Source organism: Cetorhinus maximus, chromosome 14 (genome assembly GCF_964194155.1).
Source record: "Cetorhinus maximus chromosome 14, sCetMax3.hap1.1, whole genome shotgun sequence".
Taxonomy (NCBI): domain Eukaryota; kingdom Metazoa; phylum Chordata; class Chondrichthyes; order Lamniformes; family Cetorhinidae; genus Cetorhinus; species Cetorhinus maximus.
This window is the reverse complement of record NC_135892.1, coordinates 327190-354068: the sequence shown is the minus strand read 5'-3', so window position 1 is coordinate 354068 and position 26879 is coordinate 327190. Positions and strand designations below refer to the sequence as shown.

The 26879-nt window shown below is 42.3% G+C and overlaps 1 protein-coding gene across 2 annotated transcripts in view; it reads left to right on the top strand.

The window, feature by feature from the left end:
• The window catches only part of ralgapa2 (Ral GTPase activating protein catalytic subunit alpha 2), a 515740-nt gene that overhangs the window by 475732 nt on the left and 13129 nt on the right, over positions 1–26879 (top strand). Inside the window, exons 40-41 of one of the 2 annotated variants that reach the window (XM_078556383.1) lie at positions 583–622; positions 26193–26360. In XM_078556383.1, the coding sequence (XP_078412509.1) occupies positions 583–596 (14 nt within the window). In that variant the 3' untranslated portion in view covers positions 597–622; positions 26193–26360. Of the gene's footprint in view, positions 1–582; positions 623–26192; positions 26361–26879 lie in introns of those variants that run through there. The other variant, XM_078556382.1, reaches the window with a different exon arrangement.

Genomic DNA, 26879 nt, shown 5'->3' with positions numbered 1-26879 from the left:
AAAGTATATACAGCTGTTTATATCCTTTTATAAGCTGTGATTCATTACTGCAATATTTTTAAGAGCCTTATTTAGATTTTTAATCATCTTTTTCAGAAAATATCTAATAGGAAACTAATGTTACCCAGACAATGAGCAAAGCTGACCCTCTGTATGTCATCTAGAGTTGATCCTACCAGTTTATGTGACTCGTACAATAAATAATTTTACGTTGATGTGCTTTGTTCTGAGTTAATCCACTGTAAAAAGAGTAGCACCTCTCATGATTGAGAGTATCTGGTAGGAATTTTAAAATCCAAATTATTTTGCTACATCCAATTAAAACTCTTTCCTATAATGTCTTTTAGTTTTGCGAGTTTGTGAAGTTATACATTAGTGATTTAATTATTGGTGGAAATTATTGGCAGTCATTAATAAAGCTCCTCAATTTTACACAGCAACATTTAAATCAAATGAATGTTGTTTGCCCCTAATCCAAGTCTAATTGCCCCAAAATTATTCATAGTGTTTTTTTGATCAGAACTGCTATGTTTGTATTCACTTCATTTTGTATTTTGTCTCTTTTTCTTTCTCTTTCTTCAGATTTAAATATTTAAAGGCCTGATTACAGTTATTGTTAAAGGTAAGGCTGTCACTACATTGCTCACAATGACTACGTCTCACCACTTTGTTCACTGCATTTTACTAATAAGCTTGTCCTCTATGCTGCTAGCAAAAGTAGCTTTGCTATTCCTTATCGCAGCTCCTAATTAGAAATGATGCGCTTTGGAACAAGTGGTGCTGGGAATTAACACCTGACTAGGTAGCTGTGCTAACAATACTGCTGTACGAATGGTACTTCCCTGTTTCTGCATGTCTGAGCTTTAACTGAAAGCTAATACTTTTGCCTGTGTGCCTGAGGCTGAATCTGACACTAACACCTGCCATATTGGAGAATGTCTTTGTCACTCATGCTTTTGTTTGAATTGCTTCAGGGGAGCCAATGAGAGTTAAGTCCATTTATGTTTTGTTTTTTAAGCACCACGCAATTGGATTTTGAAACTGGATAGATAAGAAGTGGCACGTGCTGAGCCGGTCTTTTGAGCCAGCTTGGCTTAATAAGTAGTTTCAGGAGGGCAGATTGCTGAGCCTGGCTTTCTGAATGGAACAGCTGGGGGAGGAAGGAAACACAAAAGACAAGTAGACAGAGTGGCGTAAACCTGGAGAATTGTGGGTGGGGCTTTGGACACAGGGAGCAGGCCGACCACACGCCAGGTGTGACCTTTTCTAGCTCGTTGGTTCTGCTTGTTTGTCTGGGCAATTTAAAACTCACCGATAGAAATGAGGAATGTGACAGTCTGCTTGCTGCAGCCAGAGGGAGGAGGAGCCCGGCTGAAGCTGATGGACTACTTTGATTAACCCTCTAAGGACTGCATTAGCATATTAGCACCTTATCTAAGAGCATGACAGGTGTAGGAGTTTTCAAAGATGGTAAATGTGTTTCATACTACATTGACATGTTTTTGTAATATTCATCATCATGCTTAATTTAGTATCTGAAACCATATAGCAGATGTCGACGGGTGAAGAAGAAAGACTCCAAACAACAAAGGCGATGAGTAGACAGTTTGTAGGAAATCTAAAGCATTATTTGGAATAAGAATTGATAACAACCGTGTTCATGTCATTATAGAGCTTGGGTGGTTCAGTGATCAGTGCAGTAAAATCCACTTAATCAGACTGGGCAAGAAGAGAGCTGCAGCTGTTAAATCCTGTTTGGCGCCAGCAGCACTTCTTTGACTCTATTCACACAAGGATCTTGTTATAAATGTTAAGTTTTATCAAATATATCTTTTGGTAGTGTGCCATTTCGTACCCATTGATATTGAGCATTCATATTCACTGTTACAATTGTTCTTGTGAAAACCATTTTGAATTACAGAGGTCCTAATTGGTTTGCAAAGATAATGGAACAGATTAGACTTTGCCAGTGCCAGGCCCTTTCACCTGAACAGGAGCAGTAGAATAAATGTTTCAAACCGCAGTTCCTCAGCTGATATTTAGTAAGACAGATATGACAAAAGGAGATACTTGACAAGGCCTCATTGCGTTTCAAGCTGTAAGTTAATTTAAAAAGTCTAACAAGTCATCGATATGCTGTGTCACATAACCACAGCTCATAGGCCTAATCTATATAAAGCTGAATTTCCAATGGCTCTGAGGAGAAAGCAAGCAGAGATCCTACTGAGGGAAGAGAAGGGCTGCTTTTTGTCTGATTACGCTCTTGTAAAGCACCTTGGGATGCTTTGCCACATTAAAGGTGCTACGTAATTACACGGTGTTGGTGTTGATTTTGACACCGGGCAGTATTCTTGCCTTGGGGTTTGTTTCAGAGACGCAGCAGACTCTATCTGCCGGGCCTTAGCTGAGTGCTGCAGGTCAGTTGCTCACCGATGTGGACGGAAAGGAGCAGCCCCCCAACCAGTAGATGACCAAGAGGCCACCCACTAACATCCAGGGAAGGCTGCCGCCAGCAAGGTAAATAACCCAAGGGCAGTGTTCCAAGGGGTTTGAAGCTGGGAGGGTGGGGGGGTTCCCAGAACAGCGGAGAACCAGTCTCTTGTGTTCTTCCTGGTCTCACAAAGGGAAGTTTTCTTCACTTATTTTGTGGTCTTATTGGCTTTGCAGCAGCCTTGCCTAAAAGGTAGCCACTCAAGCCCTTCACTAAGGATTTGATGAAAATGATGTCAGGGCCCCATGTATATCAGTGGGACCCTAAGTTGCACTTATTAATGAGGCATCCACAGTGAGTTTCAACCACAGCCAAAACCATGTCGTTAAAATGGAGAATTGGCAGAAACAGAACAGGAAATGGAGTTGCTTCATTTTCACTGCTGCCCTACTTTTCCACTAAACGGAGGGTTAAAATTCTCCTTCAAAGCTACATGTTGGTGGACTTGCCACACCCTTAGTAACCAACTTAAAGACAGTATTGGAAATAAGTCTGCAAGCTCAACTTTTCACCTGCGTCAGGTACATTCACCAAGAAGGAACCAAAATAATGGGGGAAAAATTAAATCTGAGGTGGGAAAATTAATCAGAAACATATCCAGAAAAATGAGTGAATAAATAAATAAAATGAGCAAGAAGCATTAACATATAAAGCAATTTCTATTAACTATTTATTGGCAAAGTATTTCATTCCTTTAAAAATGGTCAAAATAATTAACACAAGCTTAACTTTTAAAAATACTTCTAATTTGTTCAGAGTGTGGTAACGAGCAGGATACTTTGGTACCAGGTGATATTGGTGGTAAATATGCTGATATTATCATATGCCACCAACAGCCTGCTATATTAATTTACCTCCTCTCCAAACTCAGCAGTGCTGTAGTTACCTCTGCCAAGGTCACTAGTTCGCAACTGAGTGAGCTGCAACTTTTCTTGGCACTTTATTGCCTGACCTTGTACAGTACCTACTCAGTCCATGGGGCATTGATGAATAAGATAGGGCCAGTGTCATTTCTGTTACTCCAATTGACCCAAGAAGGGTGTAGAGTGAAGGGATGAGACCCCAACTGGATCAAACCATTATACCCTACTTATTTAAAAATCAGCAATATTGTAATGAGATTTTTTTTTGTGTAGTGAATTATAGTTGCTACAAAGTAGAATTATAACAACTCAACTTCTCTTAATACTATGATCCTGGAATGTAATTTTGGTATTAAACTAAAATAATTTCAACTGCTCATCTATGATAAAGGCTGGTGAACTATTAAGTGCATTCTGAGTTGTGCAACTAATTTACTTTATTTAAATTTTTGTTTCTTACCAATGCTTCCAACATAATGAGATCCCAATATCAACTGTGATATCCATCTTTGTATAAATTAATGTTTTTGGATGGGAGAATATTTTGCTAATTACAGGACTCCTGTTCTGATGAGCTCGAAAGATTCCTTGGCTCCCATCAGGGCTGGAAACATGGGCAGGCAGGCACCAAAAATAGCACCGCCAGCCTATGTGCCTGTTCCCTGGCTCTATCCCACCCATGAGCCATTTTCCCATAGGCAGGGTGGAGGCTGCATGCAGCAGGTAGTCACCTTAACCAGTTGAAGACATGTTAGTAGAGGCAGGCTGGGATTTTCCAGTCGGCCTCCAGGTTCCCAGAGGCAGCGGGGAAGCCAGATTAACCACCTGAAGGCAGGAGTTCAGGGAGCTCAGTACTCCAGGCAGTCTTGGAGATCTTCCCTGCCTGTGCAGCAGCATCCGTGGTCCGTCCTGTGGAGGGCTGACCCCACTAGTGGCCTGGCTGAAAAAGCCATTTTTTATTTAGACTCTGAAGTTGGAAAATGGAAGCCTCTGTTTGAAATGCCCTCTCTCCCATTTGCCTTCTATTGCAGACTACTGCCACTTTCAAGCTGGGAGGCCTCTGATTCACCCTTCAGCTTTGAGACCCCACCGGCCATCCTTAATTGAACGGCAAACCCACCCTTTGGCCATTAATTGGCCACTCTTGGGAAAATCACAGTGAATGACTCTTTCCTACACAGTGCGGGCTTCTGACCCTGATTTGAGCTTGACAGGGTTCAGGAAACTGTAGGGAAAAGTATGCCCCTTGTCTCCCCCATTTGTTTTATTTTACCCTTGTACAAGGTGTACAATTTGTATCGATCAGGCATCACACCTTTAAGGTATTACTGTTTTACAAAGCAAGAAATAGTGATTTGCTGAAATGAAGCATGATCTGTTAAATTCCCAAATACCTGAATGACTTATTGTGAACAAATGAGCAGTTTCATTCCCTTAGTTAATAGAATGGAAAGCAAAGAGCAGAAATCTAAACAATCAGATTCCTCTTTTATTTACAAAGTTACAGATCCCAAACAGGAAAGTAACAAGAAGTGCTCTATCAAATTCTAAAAATAATTTTGTGAAGTTGGTTTGAATTGCCATCTTGCATTTTAAGTGAAGTGAAAATATATCAGTAAAAGCAACATTTATGACATAACCCATAAGTAAATGAATACAGTTCACAATAAAATGCAGATGTATACTCACAATTGCTTGTTGGAAAAGCCTGGCAATTGTTTTCTGAAAAAGTTCAACTGGCGGGTCAGGAGCCTGAGGCTAATTTGAAGTGCTTGGCTGGAGACTCAAGTATTAACTTACACCTTGCTGCCATCAGAAGAGTTCCTCACCAAATTTTCCAGTGGGATGTTTATGTGTTTGCGTGCACCATTTTAAATTGTGCAGTCAATTTCTGATTCTGTGACATCACTGCAGCCACTTTCTGAGCATACCTTGATGTTCCCAGTCCTTCAGCTGTGCCACTCACCTGAACTACTCCCTTCTCAGTGCTACCCTGCCCCAGTAAGCTCCACTTGCTTCTGTCAAACTGCAAAAACCCCTCCCTCTCCAATGTTGCTGCACCCCAAGGTGCCCTCCTCCCAGCTAAACCCTTCGCCTTGCCAGTGCTGCCAAATTCCAGACTCTGCACTTCATGCTAGAAAATGCTGGTATCCCACACAATGCTTCCAGACTTGAGGATTCCTCTCTGGTGGCACTGAAGGCAGGAGCAGAGGAGATTGTAGTTACAGAATGACAAGTTTATATAGTATCATAAATTATTTACATCACAGAAGCAGGCTTTTCAGCCCAAATGATCTCTGACAGTGTTTATGCTCCATATAAGCCAGCTCTCAGCCTCCTTTTCTTAACACAATCAACAAGTCCTTCTATTCCTTTCCTGTCTCATGTTCTTATCTAGTTCCCCCTTAAATCCCAGTCACCTCAATTACTTCTAACAAGTTCCACATTCTAACCATTTTCTCAAGGTAAAGCAGCAGCTTCTGAATTCTCTATTGGATTTATTAGCAGCTATCCCACATTTATGTCCCCTAGGCCTGATCTCACAAGCAAGTAGAAACATCTTCCTTATTTCTACCCTGTCAAACTCTTTCATAATCCCAAAAACAGCTTTCAGGTCACCCCTCAGTCTTCTCTTATCTAGACAAATGAACCCCAGTCTATTCATTCTTTCCTCTCAGTTAATCCTTATACATTATTCTGCACCTTCCCCAGTGCCTGTATATCCTTTCAGTAATTTGGAGACCAGAACCCTTCACACTAGTCCCAAGTGTGGGCTAATATAGGCTCTGTGCAAGTTTAGCATAATTTCCAACTTTCAATTCTATCCCCCTAGGAATGAACCACAGTGCTTTGTTTTTTTATATAGTCTTATTAACCTGCATTGTTACTGTTTGTGACTTCGGAATCTAGGGGTACAGATACACATGTATATACTCTACCATTTAGACAATTATTTTCCAAAGAATATGTCACCTCCCTACTCTTCTAAACAAAATGTTCTATCTATTATACTTATAAAGATCATTTGTCCATTACATGCTCATTCTGTGAGTTTCCATTATAAATATGAACGTAGGAATTTTTGATGGAATAAGTTGTCAAGAAGTGCATGCTGATGTAAATGAAATGTTAAATCTATTTATAGTCAATTAAATATAAACCACTATATTACTAATAACCTTGATCATCCTCTAATTTCTGTCAACATTGTGAATAGATTATAATATGCTAAATTAACTGCGTATTAATACAACCAGTCAATTGTAGAGAAAATAATGCATTACATGATCGTGTATGTTTAATACTGAGATGTATTAAAACACTTTCTTAGGCAGCATTTTGCAGCACAATGTATTAAACTGAAGGTGTTGTATCTGAATGCACGCAGTATACGAAATAAGGTAAACGAGCTTGTGGCGCAGATTGAAATTGGCAGGTATGATGTGGTGGGCATCACGGAGACATGGCTGCAAGGGGATCAGGACTGGGAGCTAAATATCCAAGGATATACATCCTATCGAAAAGATAGGCAGGTTGGCAGAGGGGGTGGGGTTGCTTTGTTAGTAAGAAATGAAATTAAATCAATAGCAAGAAATGACGTAGGGTCAGGTGATGTAGAATCTGTGTGGGTAGAGTTGAGGAACCGCAAAGGTTAAAAAACCATAATGGGAGTTATGTACAGGCCTCCAAACAGTAGTCAGGATGTGGGGCACAAGATACACCAGGAGATGGAAAAGGTGTGTAAGAAAGGCAAGGTTACAGTGATCATGGGGGATTTCAATATGCAGGTAGACTGGGAAAATCAGGTTGGTAGTGGATCCCAAGAAAAGGAATTTGTGGAATGTCTATGAGATGGCTTTTTGGAGCAGCTTGTGGTGGAGCCCACTAGGGAACAGGCAATTCTAGATTTAGTGATGTGTAATGAGGCAGATTTGATAAGGGAGCTTAAGGTGAAGGAACCCTTAGGAGGAAGTGACCATAATATGATAGAATTCACCCTGCAATTTGAGAGGAAAAAGCTGGAATCAGATGTAACGGTGTTACAGTTGAATAAAGGCAACCACAGAGGCATGAGGGAGGAGCTGGCCAGAATTGACTGGGAGATGAGCCTAGCAGGAAAGGCAGTGGAACAGCAATGGCAGGAGTTTCTGGGAGTAATTTGGGAGACACAGCAAAAATTCATCCCTAGGAAGAAGAAGCATACTAAAGGGAGGACGAGGCAACCATGGCTGACAAGGGAAGTCAGGGACAGCATAAAAGCTAAAGAGAAAGCATACAATGCGGCGAAGAGCAGTGGAAAACCAGGGGATTGGGAAGCCTACAAAGACCAACAGAGGCCAACTAAAAAAGAAATAAGGAGGGAGAAGATTAAATATGAGGGTAAACTAGCTAGTAACATAAAAGAAGATTGCAAGAGTTTTTTTAGATATATAAAGGGTAAGAGAGAGGCAAAAGTGGACATTGGGCCGCTGGAAAATGACGCTGGAGAAGTAGTAGTGGGGAACAAAGAAATGGCGGAGGAACTGAATAGGTACTTTGCGTCAGTCTTCACGGTGGAAGACACGAGTAACATCCCCAAAGTTCAAGAGAGTCGGCGGGGGGCAGAGGTGAGTATGGTGGCCATTACCAAGGAGAAGGTGCTAGGAAAACTGAAAGGTCTGAAGATGGATAAATCACCTGGGCCAGATGGATTATACCCCAGAGTTCTGAAGGAGATAGCTGAAGAGATAGTGGAGGCATTAGTGGTGATCTTTCAGGAATCACTGGAGTCAGGGAGGATCCCAGAGGACTGGAAAATCACTAATGTAACCCCCCTGTTTAAGAAGGGAGTGAGGCAAAAGACGGGAAATTACAGGCCGATTAGCCTGACCTCGGTCGTTGGTAAGATTTTAGAGTCCATTATTAAAGATTTCAGAATACTTGAAAGTGCATGGTAAAATAGGGCAAAGTCAGCATGGTTTCATCAAGGGGAGGTCATGCCTGACAAATCTGTTAGAATTCTTTGAGGAGGTAACGAGTAGATTAGACAAAGGAGAGCCAATGGATGTTATCTACTTGGACTTCCAGAAGGCCTTTGACAAGGTGCTGCACAGGAGGCTGCTCAGTAAGATAAGAGCCCATGGTGTTAGAGGCAAGGTACTAGCATGAATAGAAGATTGGCTGTCTGGCAGGAGGCAGAGAGTGGGGATAAGGGGGTCCTTCTCAGGATGGTGGCCGGTGACTAGTGGAGTTCCGCAGGGGTCAGTGTTGAGGCCACAACTTTTCACTTTATACATTAATGATCTAGATGAAGGAACTGAGGGCATTCTGGCTAAGTTTGCAGATGATACAAAGATAGGTGGAGGGACAGGTAGTATTGAGGAGGTGGGGAGGCTGCAGAAGGATTTGGACAGGTTAGGAGAATGGGCAAAGAAGTGGCAGATGGAATACAACGTGGGGAAATGTGAGGTCATGCACTTTGGTAGGAAGAATAGAGGCATATACTATTTTCTAAATGGGGAGAGAATTCAGAAATCTGGAGTGCAAAGGGACTTGGGAGTCCTAGTCCAGGATTCTCTTAAGGTTAACTTGCAGGTTGAGTCGGTAGTTAGGAAGGCAAATGCAATGTTGGCATTTATTTTGAGAGGACTAGAATATAAAAGCAGGGATGTGCTGCTGAGGCTTTATAAGGCTCTGGTCAGACCACATTTAAAATATTGTGAGCAATTTTGGGCCCCGTACCTCAGGAAGGATGTTCTAGCCCTGGAGAAGGTCCAGAGGAGGTTCACGAGAACGATCCCAGGAATGAAAGGCTTAACATATGAGGAACGTTTGAGGACTCTGGGTCTATACTTGATAGAGTTTAGAAGGATGAAGGGGGATCTGATTGAAACTTACAGAATACTGAAAGGCCTGGATAGAGTGGATGTGGGGAAGATGTTTCCATTAGTAGGAGAGACTAGGACCCGAGGGCACAACCTCAGAGTAAAGGGAAGACCTTTTAGAACAGAGATGAGGAGAAACTTCTTTAGCCAGAGAGTGGTGAATCTATGGAATTCATTGCCACAGAAGGCTGTGGAGGCCAGGTCATTGAGTGTATTTAAGACCGAGATAGATAGGTTCTTGATTGGTAAGGGGATCAAAGGGGAGAAGGCGGGAGAATGGGGTTGAGAAACGTATTAGCCATGATTGAATGGCGAAGCAGACTCGATGGGCCGAATGGCCTAATTTCTGCTCTTATGTCTTATGGTCTAAACATTGACAGAAATATCGTAACAATGAACAATAATGACCTAAATTTTGTGACAATAAGTACAACATGGCTGTGAAATCCAACAAACTCGTCCAAACCTCAAGTGCTGCCTCCTGAAATGTTAAACATTGGTTCACATTCAAAGCTACTTAATTAGGTGCTTGTCATCTTCACACATGGTTCAGAAACTGGTCCTTCTGTTCCTGTGGAAACCTCTTTTGCATAGCGTCCTTGGGTAAAATGTTCTGCTTCAGTGGCCTTGATACAGTGTGAACTTCATTTCAATGCTATTGATTTAACGTGGACACAACAATCGTTAGCAAAAGTTACATTTTTGTGGCCATTACTACCCATCTTTTTTTCTAACCCATTGTTCTGAACTGCAGTGCCTCATGCTGGAATGCAGGTCCATTCTGTTTGAGTCCATATTATGAGTATGCCCAGGCTTTTGGACCAACGGGACATAACATCCAATCTTGATCCTGGCCCAACTCGTTATCAAAGCTTAAAGAAAAATTTAGCACTTAAAGGATAGGTAATAACATTGAAAACCAGGGCAAATATAAAGAATATATGGGAAAGCTGCAAAAAGGAAGAAAGAAGAAAGTCGATGAAATTTAGTGCAAAGACGTCTGAAGTGATGCATTTTGGTAGGAAAAATAAGGGGAGGCAATATAAACTAAAGGATACAATTTTATCTCAGCCCAATCTCTTGCTGTCCCAACACTCCAGCTCCCCGCCCCCCCCCAACACTTCAATGTCCTGCTTAACCTTCCACCTGCTCCTTGGCTGCTTTCATGCCCGATAGGAAAATCTTCCCACCCCCACCCCTCTCTACATTGTCCTAAGAAAATATTGGGGTTTATCTGACACAAGAGAAAATTAGTGAAAAATGTAAAGGACAATAAACAAGTTTTCTATAGGTCTATTAGCAGTAATAAGATAGTCAACATCATGGTAGATCACGAAGGCAAACTTGTAACGGATAGCAAATAATTTACTTCAGAATACAATTTTGGAATTGTAAAATCACCAAAGGTAGCTATGGAACAATTATCGAAAGCCATATGAAAAAATGTAGATTTCAAAATGGCAAGTCATGTTTCACCAAAGCAACATCATTATTTGAAGAAATAACCCATGATAAATCAATGAAATGCAGTAGTCAATAAGGTACCGCACATAAAATACTTCAGGCACAGGCTTTGGCAAATGGAATTGAGGAAATGTGACCACATGGATAGAGAGATGTTCAGTGGTCAAATATCAAAGGCAAGGAGGTAAAAGGAAGTTTCTCAGACTGGAAAGATGCTTTTAGTGTTATACAAAGGTCTGTGCTTGAATTGCGTTTACTTACCACACATATAGATAATCTAGAGTTAGGAATTGAGAGAACTATAACTTTGTTTCAGCACCAAGAATATATGAAGTAGGAGCTGAAGTAGACCATTTCGCCCTTTGAGCCTGCTGTGTCATTCAACAAGATCATGGCTGATCTACCTCAACCCCAACTTTCTACACTATCCCCATATCCCTTACTTCCCTTAATGCCCAAAAATCTATCAAGCTCTGTTTTGAATGAACTCAACACCTGAGTATCCACAGCTCATAGAGAATTCCAAAGATTCAAATGAAGAAATTTCACTTCATCTCAGTCCTAAATGACCTACTCCTTATTTTGAGTCTGTAACCCTATGGGCTGAATTTTGCCATCGGCAAGCAGGGGTCGGGGCCCACTTGCCGACACGTAAATGACGCGTGATGATGTCAGGCAAAATCAGCTGTGCGCCTGCCGACCTGTCAATGGCCAATTGAGGCCATTGACAGGATCATTAAAACAATTAAAGGACCTGCCCATCCAACCTTAAGGTCAGCGGGTAGGCCAGGAGCCCCGGCAGCAAATAGAAAAAACATGAAACCTCAACCAGCGGCGGGGATGAGGTTTCATGTAGGGTTTTAAACAGTTTAATTAAGTTTTAGTGTAATTTATGATCATGTCCCATCTCGTGTGACATTGTCACATGACGGGGACATGTTAAGGATTTTTTCTTTCTATTTTTCATCTTTTTAAAAGTGTCAGCGATCTCCCTGAGGCAGCACTTAGCCTCAGGGAGATGTGCGCTCTTTCGTGCACATGTGCAAGAGAGCGCACTCTCGCTTTTGGAGAATCCCCCCTGCCCGGACAGGGAGCCCATAGCCCTTCCCGGTGGACGTCACACTGGGCGGGCCTTAATTGGCCCGGCCATGTAAAATGGCGACAGGGCCCACTTCTCTGGCAGGGATTGGCTCCCCACCCGCCGGAGATTGGGTTCAGCCCACCCGCCCGACAGGCAGAAAATTCTGCCCCATGTTCTAGATTCCCAGCCAGGGGGAGCATTTTCTCCCTTAAGAACTTTGTGTGCTTCAATTAGACCATCTCTCATTCTCAGAAAAAAACAAGCCTCCTCTGCTCAATCTCTCCTCATAGAACAATTCCTTCACCGCAGGAATCAGTCTAGTGGCCCTTCATTGCACTTCCTTGAGCGCAAGTATGTCCTTCCTTAGACAAGGAGACCAAAACTGCACACTGTACTCCAAGGGTAGCCTTGCCAAAACTCTGTAGTAAGGTGTCGCAAATTGTGTTGATGACTGTGAGACGTTGTCCTGTGATTTTGGTAGCAATGAGAGAGGCCATATATGACTAGGCAAAATTTAATGCAGAAAAATGTGAAGAAATATATTTTTGAAGAATAGGTAAATGAGGATCTTGAAAGAAGTAGCTGCAGAGATAGTGGAGACATTGGTTATAATCTTCCAAAATTTCTTGGATTCTGGAAGGGCCCCAGCAGATTGGAAAATAGCAAATGTACCAACTTTATTTCAGGAGGATGACAGAAGGCAGCAAATGCCTAACATCTGTCACAGGGAAATTACTAGAATTCATTATTAAGGAGGTTATAACAGGATACTTAGAAAATCATAATGGGGACAGGCAGCGTCAACATGGTTTTGTGAAAGGGAAATTGTGTTTGACTAATTTAGAGTTCTTGATAAAGTAACAAGCAACATGGATAATGGGGAAGCTGTAGATGTGATGTACTTGGATTTCCAAAAGGTATTTGATAAGGTGCCACATCAAAGGCTTCTACACAAAATAAGAGCTCATGGTGTAGAGGGTAATATATTAGCATAGATAAAGGATTGGTTAGCTAAAGGAAGGGAGAGAGTAGGAATAAATCGGTCTTTTTTGGGCTAGCAAGCTGTAACTAGTGGAGCGCCACAGGGATCAGTGCTGGGGCTTTATTTACAATCGATATCAATGACTTGGATGAAGGGACCGAACGCGTGGTAGCTAAATTTGCTGAGGACCCCATGATAAGTAGGAAAGTAAGTTGTCAAAAGGAGGATATGAGTCTGCAAAGGGAAAAAGATTTGTTAAATGAGTGGGCAGAATTTTGGCAGATGGAGTATAATCTGGGAAAAGTGGATTTGCCCACTTTGGCAGGAAGAATAGAAAAACAGTATACTGTTTAAATGGTGAGAGATTACAGAACTCAGTGGTATAAAGGGCTCTGGGTGTCCTGGTGCATCAATCACAAAAAGTTATTATGCAGGTACAGCAAGTGATTAGGAAGGCAAATGGAATGTTGGTGTTTATTGCGAGGGGAATGGAATATAAAAGTAGGGAAGTCTAACTGCAACTATATAGGGCCTTGGTGAGACCACATCTGGAGTACTGTGTACAGTTTTGGTCTCATTTGAAAAAGGATGTAACTGCTTTACAGTTCAGATATGGTTCACTGGACTGATTCCTCCGACAAGTGGGGTTATCTTATGAGGAAAGGTTGAGCCTGCATCCATTGGGGTTTAGGAGAATGAGGGATGTCTTTATTGAAACACACACAATCCTGAGGGGACTTAATAGGGTGAATATTGGGAGGACGTTTCTTCTTGCGGGGAAGACTAGAACTAAGGGACACGGTTTAAAAATAAGAGGTTTCCCTTTTAAGACTGAGATGAGGAGAATATTTTTCTCTGAGGAGTGTTAGTCTGTGGAATTCTCTTCCCCAAAAAGCAGTGGAGGCTGGGTCATTGAATTTATTCAAGGCTAAGTTCGATAGATTTTTGATAGACAAGGGAGTCAAGGGTTATAGGGGCATACAGGAAAGTGGAGTTGAAACCAGAATCAAATCAGCCATGATCTTACTGAATGGCAGAGCAGGCTTGAAGGGCCGAAAGCCTACTCCTCCTAAGCTCGATGTCAGCAAGCACAGGGGTGGAGTGAACTTGGTGAAAGTTAGGATCTGGGCAGCAGAATTTTGGATGAGCTTAAGTTTACGAAGAATGAGAAATGGGAGTCAACCAGATGTACCTTATGTTGGAATAGCCAAGTGTAGAGGTAACAAAGATACGGATGAGGGTTTCAGCAGCTGATGAGCTGAAGCGAGATTAGAGCCAAGCGATGTAATGGAGGTGGAAATAGGTGGTCATAGTGATACTACAGATACTACAGTCAGGAGCTCATCTTTGTGTTAAATACAACACCAAGGTTACGAACAGTCTGGTTCAACCTCACAGTCACCAGGGAAAGAGAGAGTCAGTCGGTAGTTAAATTCTGGTTTTTAATGTGCAGTATTTTTAACATGCTTTGAGCTCACATTCTGCAATTCTGTCTGTACTTGCTAATGGTTGATTGAATAAATCAAATTTTGTTTTTACTATGTAAGATAATTGAGTATTCTGAGATTTCTTTTGATGTTTTGTAGATCATTTTTACTGCGCACCCATCCATTTTTCCATGCAGACCACAATGCTGTCTTAAATATGCCAAATTTAGAAGGCAGCACAGTACTCAATAGACTTAACATGGCCATAGTTTGACCTTTGCAGCAGTTGAGATGATGCAAATATCCTTGTAAGTGCACTTTTTTATTGCTGATTCCAGATTTAATCAGAAAAAGCCTGTGATTGCATCCCAAGTATTGAAACTAAAACATATTTTCAACTGGCACATGCTGAAAATATATTCTCTGTTGAGATCTTCTGAAACATTACCCCACCTGTATAGAAAAAAATATGTCGAGGTTAAAAAAAGAACAAATAATCTAGCAATCTCAGGTAAAAAAGCAGAAAATGGTGGAAATACACAGTAAGTTAGTTGGCACCCTTTTGATGGGGATTCTCACACGTAATAGTGATTTTTTTCTTTCAATGATCGACTTGCTGTGCATTTGCAGCATTTTCTGTATGAAAAAACTAAAATGCCAAGATTCTGGAGCTTATTGCCATTTCGTGCTGCTTTAATTTCTGGCCAATTTGTTGATCACAAGTAGACAGTTCTTGCCTTTTAACCAACTTTTCAGTAGTCTGCTTTCGAAATAATAGTGCAGATGCTTGGTTTAAATATATACCCAGGTTTCATGCAGCTTAAGCTAAGAGAAATAAACAATGTTTATCTAACCCCTACCACCTAATGTAGTGTAACAAAGGGGCTGAGTAATTAGAGTTTGTACAAGGCAGATTGCAGGTGGAATTATGATATTTTATGAAAGGAAGCATTTATCAGTTTGTGGTTGTCATTCGTCTATTCTGCAGCTGTTGCCCTAACAGTCACTCATTTTTTGGATCACAGAGTGTTTCAAGGTTGATTGCATGGCATGAGTAGCCAGGAGGGAAGTTTGACTGATGGAATGTGCAAGTATAAAAGGCTAATGGAATGTTGTGGGCGTTTAAAACTAACTAGGTGTGGCTGCACCACATATGCTTGCGTGTATGTGCCACATTGCTTCTTAGTGCAATCAGACTCTTTGCTGTGAAGGATCTTGCATGGAAGTTGCTCATGCTTGCCTGGTGGGGGTGAATGTGTGTTCTTCAGACCATCTGCCATCCCATTAACTGCAGGACCTAACAGGCCAAAAACAGCAGAATGAGGCCGGTCCGTGCTTTTGCACTTAAAGTAACAAGTAGATGCTCAGCATAACGGATCAAAAGAGAGCCTTGAATCTTAAAAGCCTAATGATTAGGCTATGGATGAGTGCAGTCAAGGGCTTTCAGTCTGTACTGTGCCTTGTACTTTTGCTGGAAAGCATGCACCACAAATAGCAAATCAGCATCAATAAAGTTTTGTTCTCTTGACTCCTTTGGAATTGTTGAGGTGTACTGCATAGCAGCTGTTTTTTAATTTTTTTATGAATTAAATTGCTGTGTGTGCGACAGTTATTCATTGATTGAACCCCTGATTTGAGAAACACTTTTTGAACAAAGTGAACAAATTTATACAATAGGGCACAAACTTGATGAACAAGCACCTACGGTTTCCAATTAAGATGTTTTCTACTGGATGGCACAAATAGCAAGATTATAAAGGCATTAATGTGTCACTGCAGCACCTGCTAATCATCTAGCTTACAGCTTGTGTGCAACAATAGATGAGAGAGTTGCATGTTCTGTGCTCTCATGTCTGCAGATAGTATTCAACCAAAACCACCATTTTCCATAAAATCGTACTAATTACTAGATATATTTGCATGAAAATGTAAATGCATATATTTTGTACTGTATGCTACAACAGATGTTTACAGCAATTTAACAATTATATAGCACTTATAGCACCATAAAGCATTCCAAGGCTTTTCACAGAAGTGAATAAGCCAAAAATCCAAAAATCAGATCAAAGAGGTAGGTTTTGACGAGGCTTATGAAGGAAAAGAGAGAGAGAAATAATAGAGAGGCTTAGGAAGAGTTTTCTGGACAAGGCAGGCTGAAGGCTCTGCAGCCAAAACAGGAATGAAGAGGAAGAGGTTTTGCAGGCAGGAGCATGGGGCTGAACAATGTTTCAGAGTTACAGAGATGTGAGGTGAAAAGACAAGAATTTTGAACCAGATGCATGGTAGATATAATGTCAATGATGGTTGGTGAACAAGCTATAGATTAATATAGGGTTAGGACAAATGTATGAGGGAAGTACAAGATTTAGGGGGAGGAAGCAGCTGAGAAGTTGGTGTCGATCTTTGAGACAGAGAAATTTGTGAGCACTTCAAATTTGGTGTTTGAGGTGAAAATGATTAGAGCAGAGGGAAGAGTGCAGGAGGGAGTGTTTATTGTCAGGAATAGAAACCTGGGATGACATGGGTCTTCACAAAGCCCTCACAGGGCTTGTGCCAAGGAGCTCAAAGAACTGAGAGGGGAGGACAACCCTTGATGGGCCTGCCCTTATTGGCATCATGGTTGGCAAAAGGTGGACATGCCAATTTGACAACAGCAATGTTCAAGCAGTTGGGTTTTTATATAACTATATAGCACACACTGTGCTTACAGATGTTGCATGCCCTGTGGAAAATTTGGTATGTTAGTTTGGAAGGGATTCATTTTCCACTAACTGGTGCCTTAAGTGTTTGGTTTTCCTGGCCATCACAGGGATCTATCTGCCATGGAGCCATAGAGGCCATATTAAAATAAAGGTTTAAATACAAATTCCATTTGATTGCATCAATTTCAAGATGTTGACACCATCTAGGGATTCTGATTTAGGATTTATCCATCGGAAAGGCTAGAGTGCTGTCAACAACTCTTTATCTTGTTTCTGCCTCTCAAAATTCAAAGAGGACCAACAAGCAATGCAACAGAGTTCCAGGGCTTAGGGCATTAGTTTGGCCACCTATTCTACTAGCCTCAGGTGCCATACCACATTTCAGCATTCCTGCAACATTAGATCAGGATTGCCAAAATTGGGAACAAACTTCTGGCAGGTGAGAGATAATGAGGCGTATCTCTCATTTAATGAACTCTGTTCGAAGGTTGCTGTAAACTTTACTGTAGAAACCCCCAGACCCTATCACACTATATTATTACCACATGTCTCAATCTGTTCAATCCAAAAAATTCAGCCTCCAGTGTCTTCTCAAAAGTTAAAATTCGTCCATAGAAATTGGCGTAAAATTATTGTACCTAAGAGGGCAAAATAAGCGGTGCTTAACAAATTTGCATGTTGCCCAGCTACAGCTACAATGAAGGGAGATGTTAGTGGTATGGTAGCATAGGGGTTATATGACTGAACTTGTAATTCAGAGGCCTTGATTAATAATGTAGTGAAGAGAAGTTCAATTCAAACTGCGGATTTAGAATTTGAATTCAGTTTTCTTAAAAATCTAGAAATAAAAAGCTGGCATCAATAACAGTGAAGATGTCGAATTGTTGTAAAAGCCCAACTGGTGCCATTAATGTCCTTTAGGGAAGGAAACCTCCTGGTCTGGTCTAAATGTGACTCCAATCCCACATCAGCATGGTTGACTTTTAACTCTGAGGTGATATAGGAAGTCACTCAGTTGTATTAAATTGCTTTAAGAAGGCAATTCACTACCATCCTTTCTGGTTATGGGAAAAAGGCAGGAAAGTGTATTGATCAGCCATGATCTCATTGAATAGCAGAGCAGACTCGATGGGCTGAATGGCCTACTTCTGCTCCTATGTCTTATGGTTACTAGGGATGAACATTGACGCCTACGTCTGAAAAATGAAAATGTACCAAAGTTGGGTTGCAATTGTCTCAGCATTGTTCCATTTAGAAATGCCACAACTGTTAAGAGTGACCTAAGATTACCTGCAATTCCAGCAATGGTTGAACAGGTCCATGCACTGTTTCCCAGTTAGATACCTGGCATGGGATCTCAGTTTGACAGCAATTTAGGTACTCTGAGTCTACACTTGATAGGTGATATTTGGATCGAGCTGAATTGTCAACAGCTGGGATCAATTTAGATTTTGGATATCCTTATAAGGAACATGGGTAGGAGCCATGGGAAATGGAATGGGTGTTGGAGATGATGATAAAGTCGGTCAGGCTATCGTAGAGCGAGTGGTCCCCTCATAACACTGAAAAGGGATGGGGAGATGCACTTGGTGGTAGCATTGCGCTGACAGAAATGGTGGAGGATATGTTGAACGTGGAGAGCAGTAGCCTGGAAAGGGAAGATAGGGAGAACCCCGTCATAGTTCTGGGAGGAGATGGGGTGAGGGTCAGAAATGGGATGGATAAGGTGGAGGGCCTTGTAAATCCTGGAGGGAAATCCTCAATTGAGGAAAAAGGAAGACATATCAGTACCACTGGTGTGAGAGGTAACATGGAGAAACTGGGAGAATGAGATGTTGGAGAAGTCGTGAATCTAGGTCAGAAAAGACAGGACAAGGGGAAAAAAGTCAAGATAGAAAGGAATGATGAAGTCAGTGATGATCTGAGAAATGATGGCTTGATGCCTAAGGGCAGGGTCATAATTTGGGGTGACGGAGAAGGAGGTGGTGACCGACAGTTGGCTTTTCATCTCTGAAAGGGTAGAAGCTTGCTTGGGAAAAGCAATAGTGCTGCCCTTGTCAGTGGGTTTAGTGATGGTGAGGGTTAATCATGAGGGGATGGAGTTCACAGGGACTCTTTCCAGTAGTCTGATAATTCAGAAACTGTGGTGGGGTCAGGAGAAGTGTGAACATTAACACTGCTTTTGGGTGATGTCATTGAATCACAAAAAGTCAGCATGCAGATACAACAAATAATTGAGAAGGCAAATGGAATGTTGGCCCTTATTGCAAGGGGGACAGTGTATAAAAATAGGGAAGTCTTGCTACAGCTGCACAGGGCATTGGTGAAACCACACCTGGAGTACTGTGTACAGTTTTGGTCATCTTACTTAAGGAGGGACATACTTGCTCTGGAAGTAGTTCAGAGAAGGTTTACTAAGCTGATCCCTGGGATTGTCTTATGAGGAAAGGCTGGACATGTACTCATTGGAGTTTAGAAGAATAAGAGGTCATCTTATTGAAACATATAAGATTCTGAGGGGGCTTGACAGGGTAGATGTTGAGAGGATGTTTCCTGTCATGAGGGAATTAGAACTAGGGAGCACAGTGTTAAATTAGAGGTATCCCATTTAAATCGGAGATGAAGAGGAATTTCTTCTCCCAGAGAGTCATTAGTGTTTGGAATTCTGTTCCTCAGCAAGGAGTGGAGGCTGCATCATCGAATATATTCAAGGCTGAGTTAGACAGATTTTTGAACCGTAGGGGAGTCTAGGGTTATGGGGCCAAGCAGGAAAGTGGAGTAAAGGCAACAGTCAGATCAGCCACAATCTTACTGAATGATAGGGCAGGCTTGAGGGACCGAATGGCCTACCCCTGCTCTATTAATTACATCATTTTCTTAGGGCTGCATGTAGGTGAGAAGTTAGAGTGGGCCAAAGGTAGATTGTTGGGGTGCAACAGAGGTTACGATCCGGGAGTGGGAAGAGAAGCCATTGTGAGTGATACTCTGGCTGCATTTTGATAGACAAGATTGGATACCAGTGAGTGCAGCCCTTCCCAGCCAAACGAGAACTTGGGTTAGGAAGAGATTAAGGGAACATAAGAGGTCAGTGAAAGCAGAGAAGGGGAAGCATGATGATTTGAGATGGAAGTTGAAATCACTGTAGATGAGAAGTTGTTCGGCACAGAGGCTGAGGGAGAAAAGTGGTGAAGATACATTGGTGACAAAAAGCATGCAAGGCCTTAATCTTCAGCCCAGTGCCCCTTGATGGGTGTGAGAGAGTGGGGTTAGAAACGAGGCACCCGCATCTCTATTCCAGCACAACATAACCCAGAGAGTGGAATGGATTGCGATGATGCTGCACACCATGGGAGAAAAGTAGGTTTGGTTAGCAGAACCGCCACAACACAATTGAGTATCAAAATTATTTTACTGTCTTTCATGATACAGCTGGATTCCAATAACAACAAAGCAGCTTGAATTTACATAGCGCCTTTATGCAATGAAATGTCCCAAGGTGCTTAACCGGAAGGTCAGAAGGCAAATTTCACACCGTGTCACAAAAGGTAACAGTATGGCATATAATGCCCAGCTTAGTCAGAGAGGCAGGCTTGCTAAACATCTTAAAGGAGGGAAGAGACATAGAGAAGTGGGCCAAGAGAAATACTGTTCATCATGGCACAATCATGACATTGACTAGATGCATAACATTCACACTGGAATGTTTGGATGTTCCTTCCAGAAGAGAAGGAGTAAAGGTGGAACCAGTGAGAGATTCACATTCACACTCCACCCGAGAAATGATGGGTTCTGTGCTCCGATGGTTGGATAACTCACTAATGACACAAGCTACACTGTCTTTTCTGTCTTTTTCTCTCCTTTTCGTGCATTGCTTTTTCATACTGAATTTTCCCCAAACGTTTGATTCCTTCAGCTGTCCTCGCCATTTGACAGGCACCAGCTAACAACCGCAGAGCTCAGGAGGTTCTATGTTTTGGGAGTGGGATTCCACGAGGAGGCAGGTGTTTGTGTGCAAGCGGCGTTGTTTTCTTTCATTGTTGTGGTCCGTGAGGTGTCTGGCTCTCCCAGTGTGACAGGGCACTGAGAAGAGTCTTCAGGTAAAAGAAGTGGAGCAGTGTTATGGCAGCGTAGTTATGGTCCATGTGCTTATTAGACCTGTTAGGTTGATGATGTGAAGCTGATGTCCTCTTGCTCTGCAAAACGTGACATTGGCCAGAGGCACTGCAACAGCTGTGAGATGCTTCTTAAAGGCATCTCCATAGCATCTTTATTCAAAATTGTCATCTTCACCTGGTTTATGCAGCATCCCACCATCCACACCCATAATCTACCCAGCATCCCATCATCCACACCCATAATCTACCCAGCATCCCATCACCCACACCCACAATCTACCCAGCATCCCATCACCCACACCCACAATCTACCCAGCATCCCATCACCCACACCCACAATCTACCCAGCATCCCATCACCCACACCCACAATCTACCCAGCATCCCATCATCCACACCCATAATCTACCCAGCATCCCATCATCCACACCCATAATCTACCCAGCATCCCATCACCCACACCCACAATCTACCCAGCATCCCATCATCCACACCCATAATCTACCCAGCATCCCATCACCCACACCCATAATCTACCCAGCATCCTATCATCCACACCCATAATCTACCCAGCATCCTATCATCCACACCCATAATCTACCCAGCATCCCATCATCCACACCCATAATCTACCCAGCATCCCATCATCCACACCCACAATCTACCCAGCATCCCATCACCCACACCCACAATCTACCCAGCATCCCATCATCCACACCCACAATCTACCCAGCATCCCATCATCCACACCCACAATCTACCCAGCATCCCATCATCCACACCCATAATCTACCCAGCATCCCATCACCCACACCCATAATCTACCCAGCATCCCATCACCCACACCCACAATCTACCCAGCATCCCATCACCCACACCCATAATCTACCCAGCATCCCATCATCCACACCCACAATCTACCCAGCATCCCATCACCCACACCCACAATCTACCTAGCATCCCATCACCCACACCCATAATCTACCCAGCATCCCATCACCCACACCCATAATCTACCCAGCATCCCATCACCCACACCCACAATCTACCCAGCATCTTGGTCATCTCATTCCTTACCATGACATACAACCCAGCCCTGCCCCTGTCGAGGTTGGTCCTAAACTACCAACTGATACAGAGGATAGCCGTCTTTGTTGATTTTGTACATCCCATCCATAAGCAACAATTCAGGAAAGGTCTCCAAATGTAACTTAGTTGTCAGTGCTATGAATGTAACAAACTGGATGTTGCTTGTGGGCCTGTATGCACCATCGCCCTGTTCTCTTTGATCTCTTCCAGAGTATCACAGAATCACAGTGCAGAAGAGGCCCTTCGGCCCATCGAGTCTGCACCGACACGTGAAAAACACCTGACCTACCTACCTAATCCCATTTACCAGCACTTGGCCCATAGCCTTGAATGTTATGACGTGCCAAGTGCTCATCTAGGTACTTTATAAAGGATGTGAGGCAACCCGCCTCCACCACCCTCCCAGGCAGTGCATTCCAGACCGTCACCACCCTCTGGGTAAAAAAATTTTTCCTCACATCCCCCCTAAACCTCCTGCCCCTCACCTTGAACTTATGCCCCCTTGTGACTGACCCTTCAACTAAGGGGAACAGCTGCTCCCTATCCACCCTGCCCATGCCCCTCATAATCTTGTACACCTCGATCAGGTCGCCCCTCAGTCTTCTCTGCTCCAACGAAAACAACCCAAGTCTATCCGACCTCTCTTCATAACTTAAATGTTTCATCCCAGGCAACATCCTGGTGAATCTCCCCTGCACCCCCTCCAGTGCAATCACATCCTTCCTATAATGTGGCGACCAGAACTGCACACACTACTCCAGCTGTGGCCTCACCAAGGTTCTATACAACTCCAACATGACCTCCCCACTTTTGTAATCTATGCCTCAATTGATAAAGGCAAGTGTCCCATATGCCTTTTTCACCACCCCACTAACGTGCCCCTCCGCCTTCAGAGATCAATGGACACACACGCCAAGGTCTCTTTGTTCCTCAGAACTTCCTAGTGCCATGCCATTCATTGAATACTTCCTTGTCAAATTACTCCTTCCAAAGTGTATCACCTCACACTTTTCAGGGTTAAATTCCATCTGCCACTTATCTGCCCATTTGACCATCCTGTCTATGTCCTCCTGTAGCCCAAGACACTCAACCTCACTGTTAGCCACCTGGCCGATCTTTGTGTCATCCGCAAACTTACTAATCCTACCCCCCACATAGTCATCTATGTCATTTATATAAATGACAAATAATAGGGGACTGAGCACAGATCCCTGTGGTACGCCACTGGACATTGGCTTCCAGTCACTAAAGCATCCTTCTGTCATCACCCTCTGCCTCCTACAACTAAGCCAATTTTGAATCCACCTTATCAAATTACCCTGAATCCCATGTGCATTTGCCTTCTTTACAAGTCTGCCATGTGGGACCTTGTCAAAGGCTTTGCTGATATTTCTGATATTACTCAGGCTTACAGCCTTTTTGAATGTCCACTGAATATAATCCTTCAGCTGCTTGTTCCTGACCTGCATCTTAACCAATTCTTCTACCGTATGCATTTCATTCCGGTTGAGTTTCCGTCTCCTGCCATAGAAGCAGACTGGCATGTACAAACTGTTGCGAATTGACACACAGCCTGTTCTTGATCACAGTGAATTTCAACGTCATGATGGCCTTGCAGCTTATGACAATGTACCTGGCAAATAAAGTGGGAAGTTCGTGAACAATCTAGAGATTAAAATCTCAGAGGCTCTGCATTCAAGTTTAGACCCAGGCTCCTCAAACCCTCAGAAGAGCCTCATTTCTAGTCGTGTATATGTCAATCATAGACATCAGCAAATAGATCACAAGGGAAGCGACAAATGAATAAAAATGGTGCAGAATTTGGTGGTCAGTATAAGCTCCACAAATTTAAGAGAGATGGACTATAGTGCAGGAAAATTTGTTCCTGACCGTGATGCACACTGTGAGAAGATAAAGCTGGTAAGCCAGCAGCATTTGGGCAGGAGATGGGGGAAGCAGTAGAAGCCTCATTTAGACCTGGTAGAAGCAACATTAAAATACTAAATACACGCATAATTAGAGTCAAAGGAACTTAGATAGTGGCAGTGAGGCGATTAGAGATGGAAGAGATGAAGCAGAGTGATGAATGGACATGGATTCAGATCCACAGCAAAGGAACATACTAAGCATCTAGAGCAATGGAACCTCTCTCAGATAGAAAATTCTGATTTTTAATTTAGCACAATAAACAGTAGATTAATAAATGTGGGAGATGTATGTTCAAATACTCACATCTGAAACAATTTCCCCTTTTAAAGATGAATTTAAAACCTTAAGTGACTTTCTGGTTTAACTTCCAGCTTGAAAGTTTCAAAAATCCCACTGATGAGTATCCAGTGACATCACCGCGCAGTTGCCGCTGTGTGGTGACAACACCACATCGGCCTGGCTGCCGATTTGCACATGTTCACAGCATTACTGGCATCAAGTACTTGACAGAAGGGCACTTTCTGATAATGTAATGGATCAGAAAAGCTGCGCACGTGTGGGCAGATGCAATGCGGGACATTTGCTCACATGTGCAGGAGAGACTTCTGATTGACATCCAGAATTAAAGTGTTTTCACATTGCTGTTTGTGGGAGTTTGCTGTGCGCAAATTGGCAGCTGTGTTTCCTACATTGCAACAGTCACTACACTTCTAAAACATTTCATTGACCATAAAGTGTTTTGAGAGGTGCAGTGGTCATGAAAAATACTATATAAATGCAACTTTTTAAAAATGGATTTCATGGTAGGTGGAGCAGAGGTCTGGATCTGAACCAGGTAAGTTTGAGATTGTAGCTAGCAGTGGTCTGAGCCTAGGGATGCCTGTCTGAAAGCCAAAGCCTCGCTGGCTGGAGGTCGAAGTACAGTGCCAGGTTGGACCAGTGGAGAGCTGGCACAGGGTTTGATCCAAGGCCTAGTGAGGGCCTGGGGTCTGACTGGTTTGAGATTGGTCCAGGCGAACCTTCAATTCTCCTTCACCAAGTTATTCATTAATTTATAGGAGTATTCGTTGGAACGCGAGAATTACTCCCTAACCTTCACAACCGATGCAATAGAGCTTTTCTGACTGAAGCACCCTTAGACAGTTAGATGCCAGGAGTCAATGCGCTTCCTTCACCAAGGCTGCTGTCCATGAACTGCTTGCCACTGAGAGCCTGATGCTGCTCATTCTATTGACCTGAATCTTAGTTACATTTAAGAAACAGTCTCCATTGCCAGTGAGAAGAGTTTTTGTAGCAGTAGCTGCAAGATTGTCTGTTATGTTTGTTGTATGTTTTATATCCTGTAGTTATGCAGATATGACACCAATTTCTATTTATGTAACAGGTTTTTTCACAGTGCTTTAAAATGTCAGCTCCATGCTCCAGCAACTTTTACAGTTTGTTTACTTTTCTCTGAGTCCACACCCAACTTAACTAATCATGCATAGTGAGCATCAATAGTAAACAGACTCACATAATCAAACACAGAACAGTTGAAAACTACAAGATTTATTCAAAACAAACACTATACAGCAGAATGCTGAATTTGAAAGATATTCTCCTATTTGGAGCCAGATAGTAATGGGTCATACCTCAGATCATCAGAAATATACTATGTTACAGCAGGTTCATGAAGTACAGCAACCACTTTTACTTTATTGCAAGCTGCAATTGTTAATTATAGATTTATTATTTCTAGTCCACGTTAAATGAGGGGAAGGCAGATGCTGCCTTTCATGTCAGACCTATTACCTGGAAATCGGATGGGTTAAATAGGAGTGTCTTGTCGGACAACAGGCAAAAGATTTACACAAATATATAGTTTTATAAAGGAGTTGAGTCATTAGTCTGACTGATGAATGATCTTTCAGCTGTATTTTTCCAGTAGTATTTTTCCATGATAAGTATCACCCGGTACATTATTTCTGCACTGTGTATTTTCTGGTAGTTATCACTGACTGCAGGGTGCAGTACTGTATTGTGTTGAAGCAAAATTTTAGTTTTGTTGTTAATGCATGTTTGCAGGTTTATGGATCAAATTAAAAGCGACTTGATTTCATTATGAAGATTATCTATTTTTATGTTTTTAATAACTATCCAGATGCATCATGTGATTCAAGTTTGATTTGAATGGGGTTATCTTGTAGAAACCGTCCAAAACATGCTTGCCTTGGCACCCTTGGTTGAAAGGTTGGGAAGAGGTGAAATGTGACCCGTGATCCACAGGATTTTGCAGGATCCTTGTCCGTCCTTTACCACTCTCCTGTTCCATCTTTTTCAAGGAGAAACATTGATTTTCTATGGACGGATAAGCTATGGCTGATGATGGAAGGTGATATTTTAATTTTCTTTTTTGTTTTCAAAATTTGAAGATTGACAGAATCAACAAACAGACCAGCTAATGATATCCCATGAGTTCTATAGCTCTGGCATTATATTAAGAAATGATTACTTTTGGGTATGTATGTGAACAACTCACAAAATAGTTATTTGGGCACAAAAAATGGATAAAAATTAATGATAGGCAACCCCTGTAGTGTCCAGGAAATGGAGGTTAATCTAAAAGTCTCAGATTTCTAACTACTTGCTATCAGGACCAGGGAGAGAGAGAGAGATCAAGGGCAGTGGCACTTCTTCTGATTCCAGGCCCCTGATCTTCCCCTCAATCATGTTATTTTTTCTCCCCCATTTCAAGATTCACCAATAAATTCACCAATCACATAAAGGTCCTAGTAAAATGATAACGCCCATTGTTGGCATCTGATTACAAGTATCATCTAATATATGTGTAGCATAGGTCATTACTATTAAAAGCAGTAATGATATAATGCAGT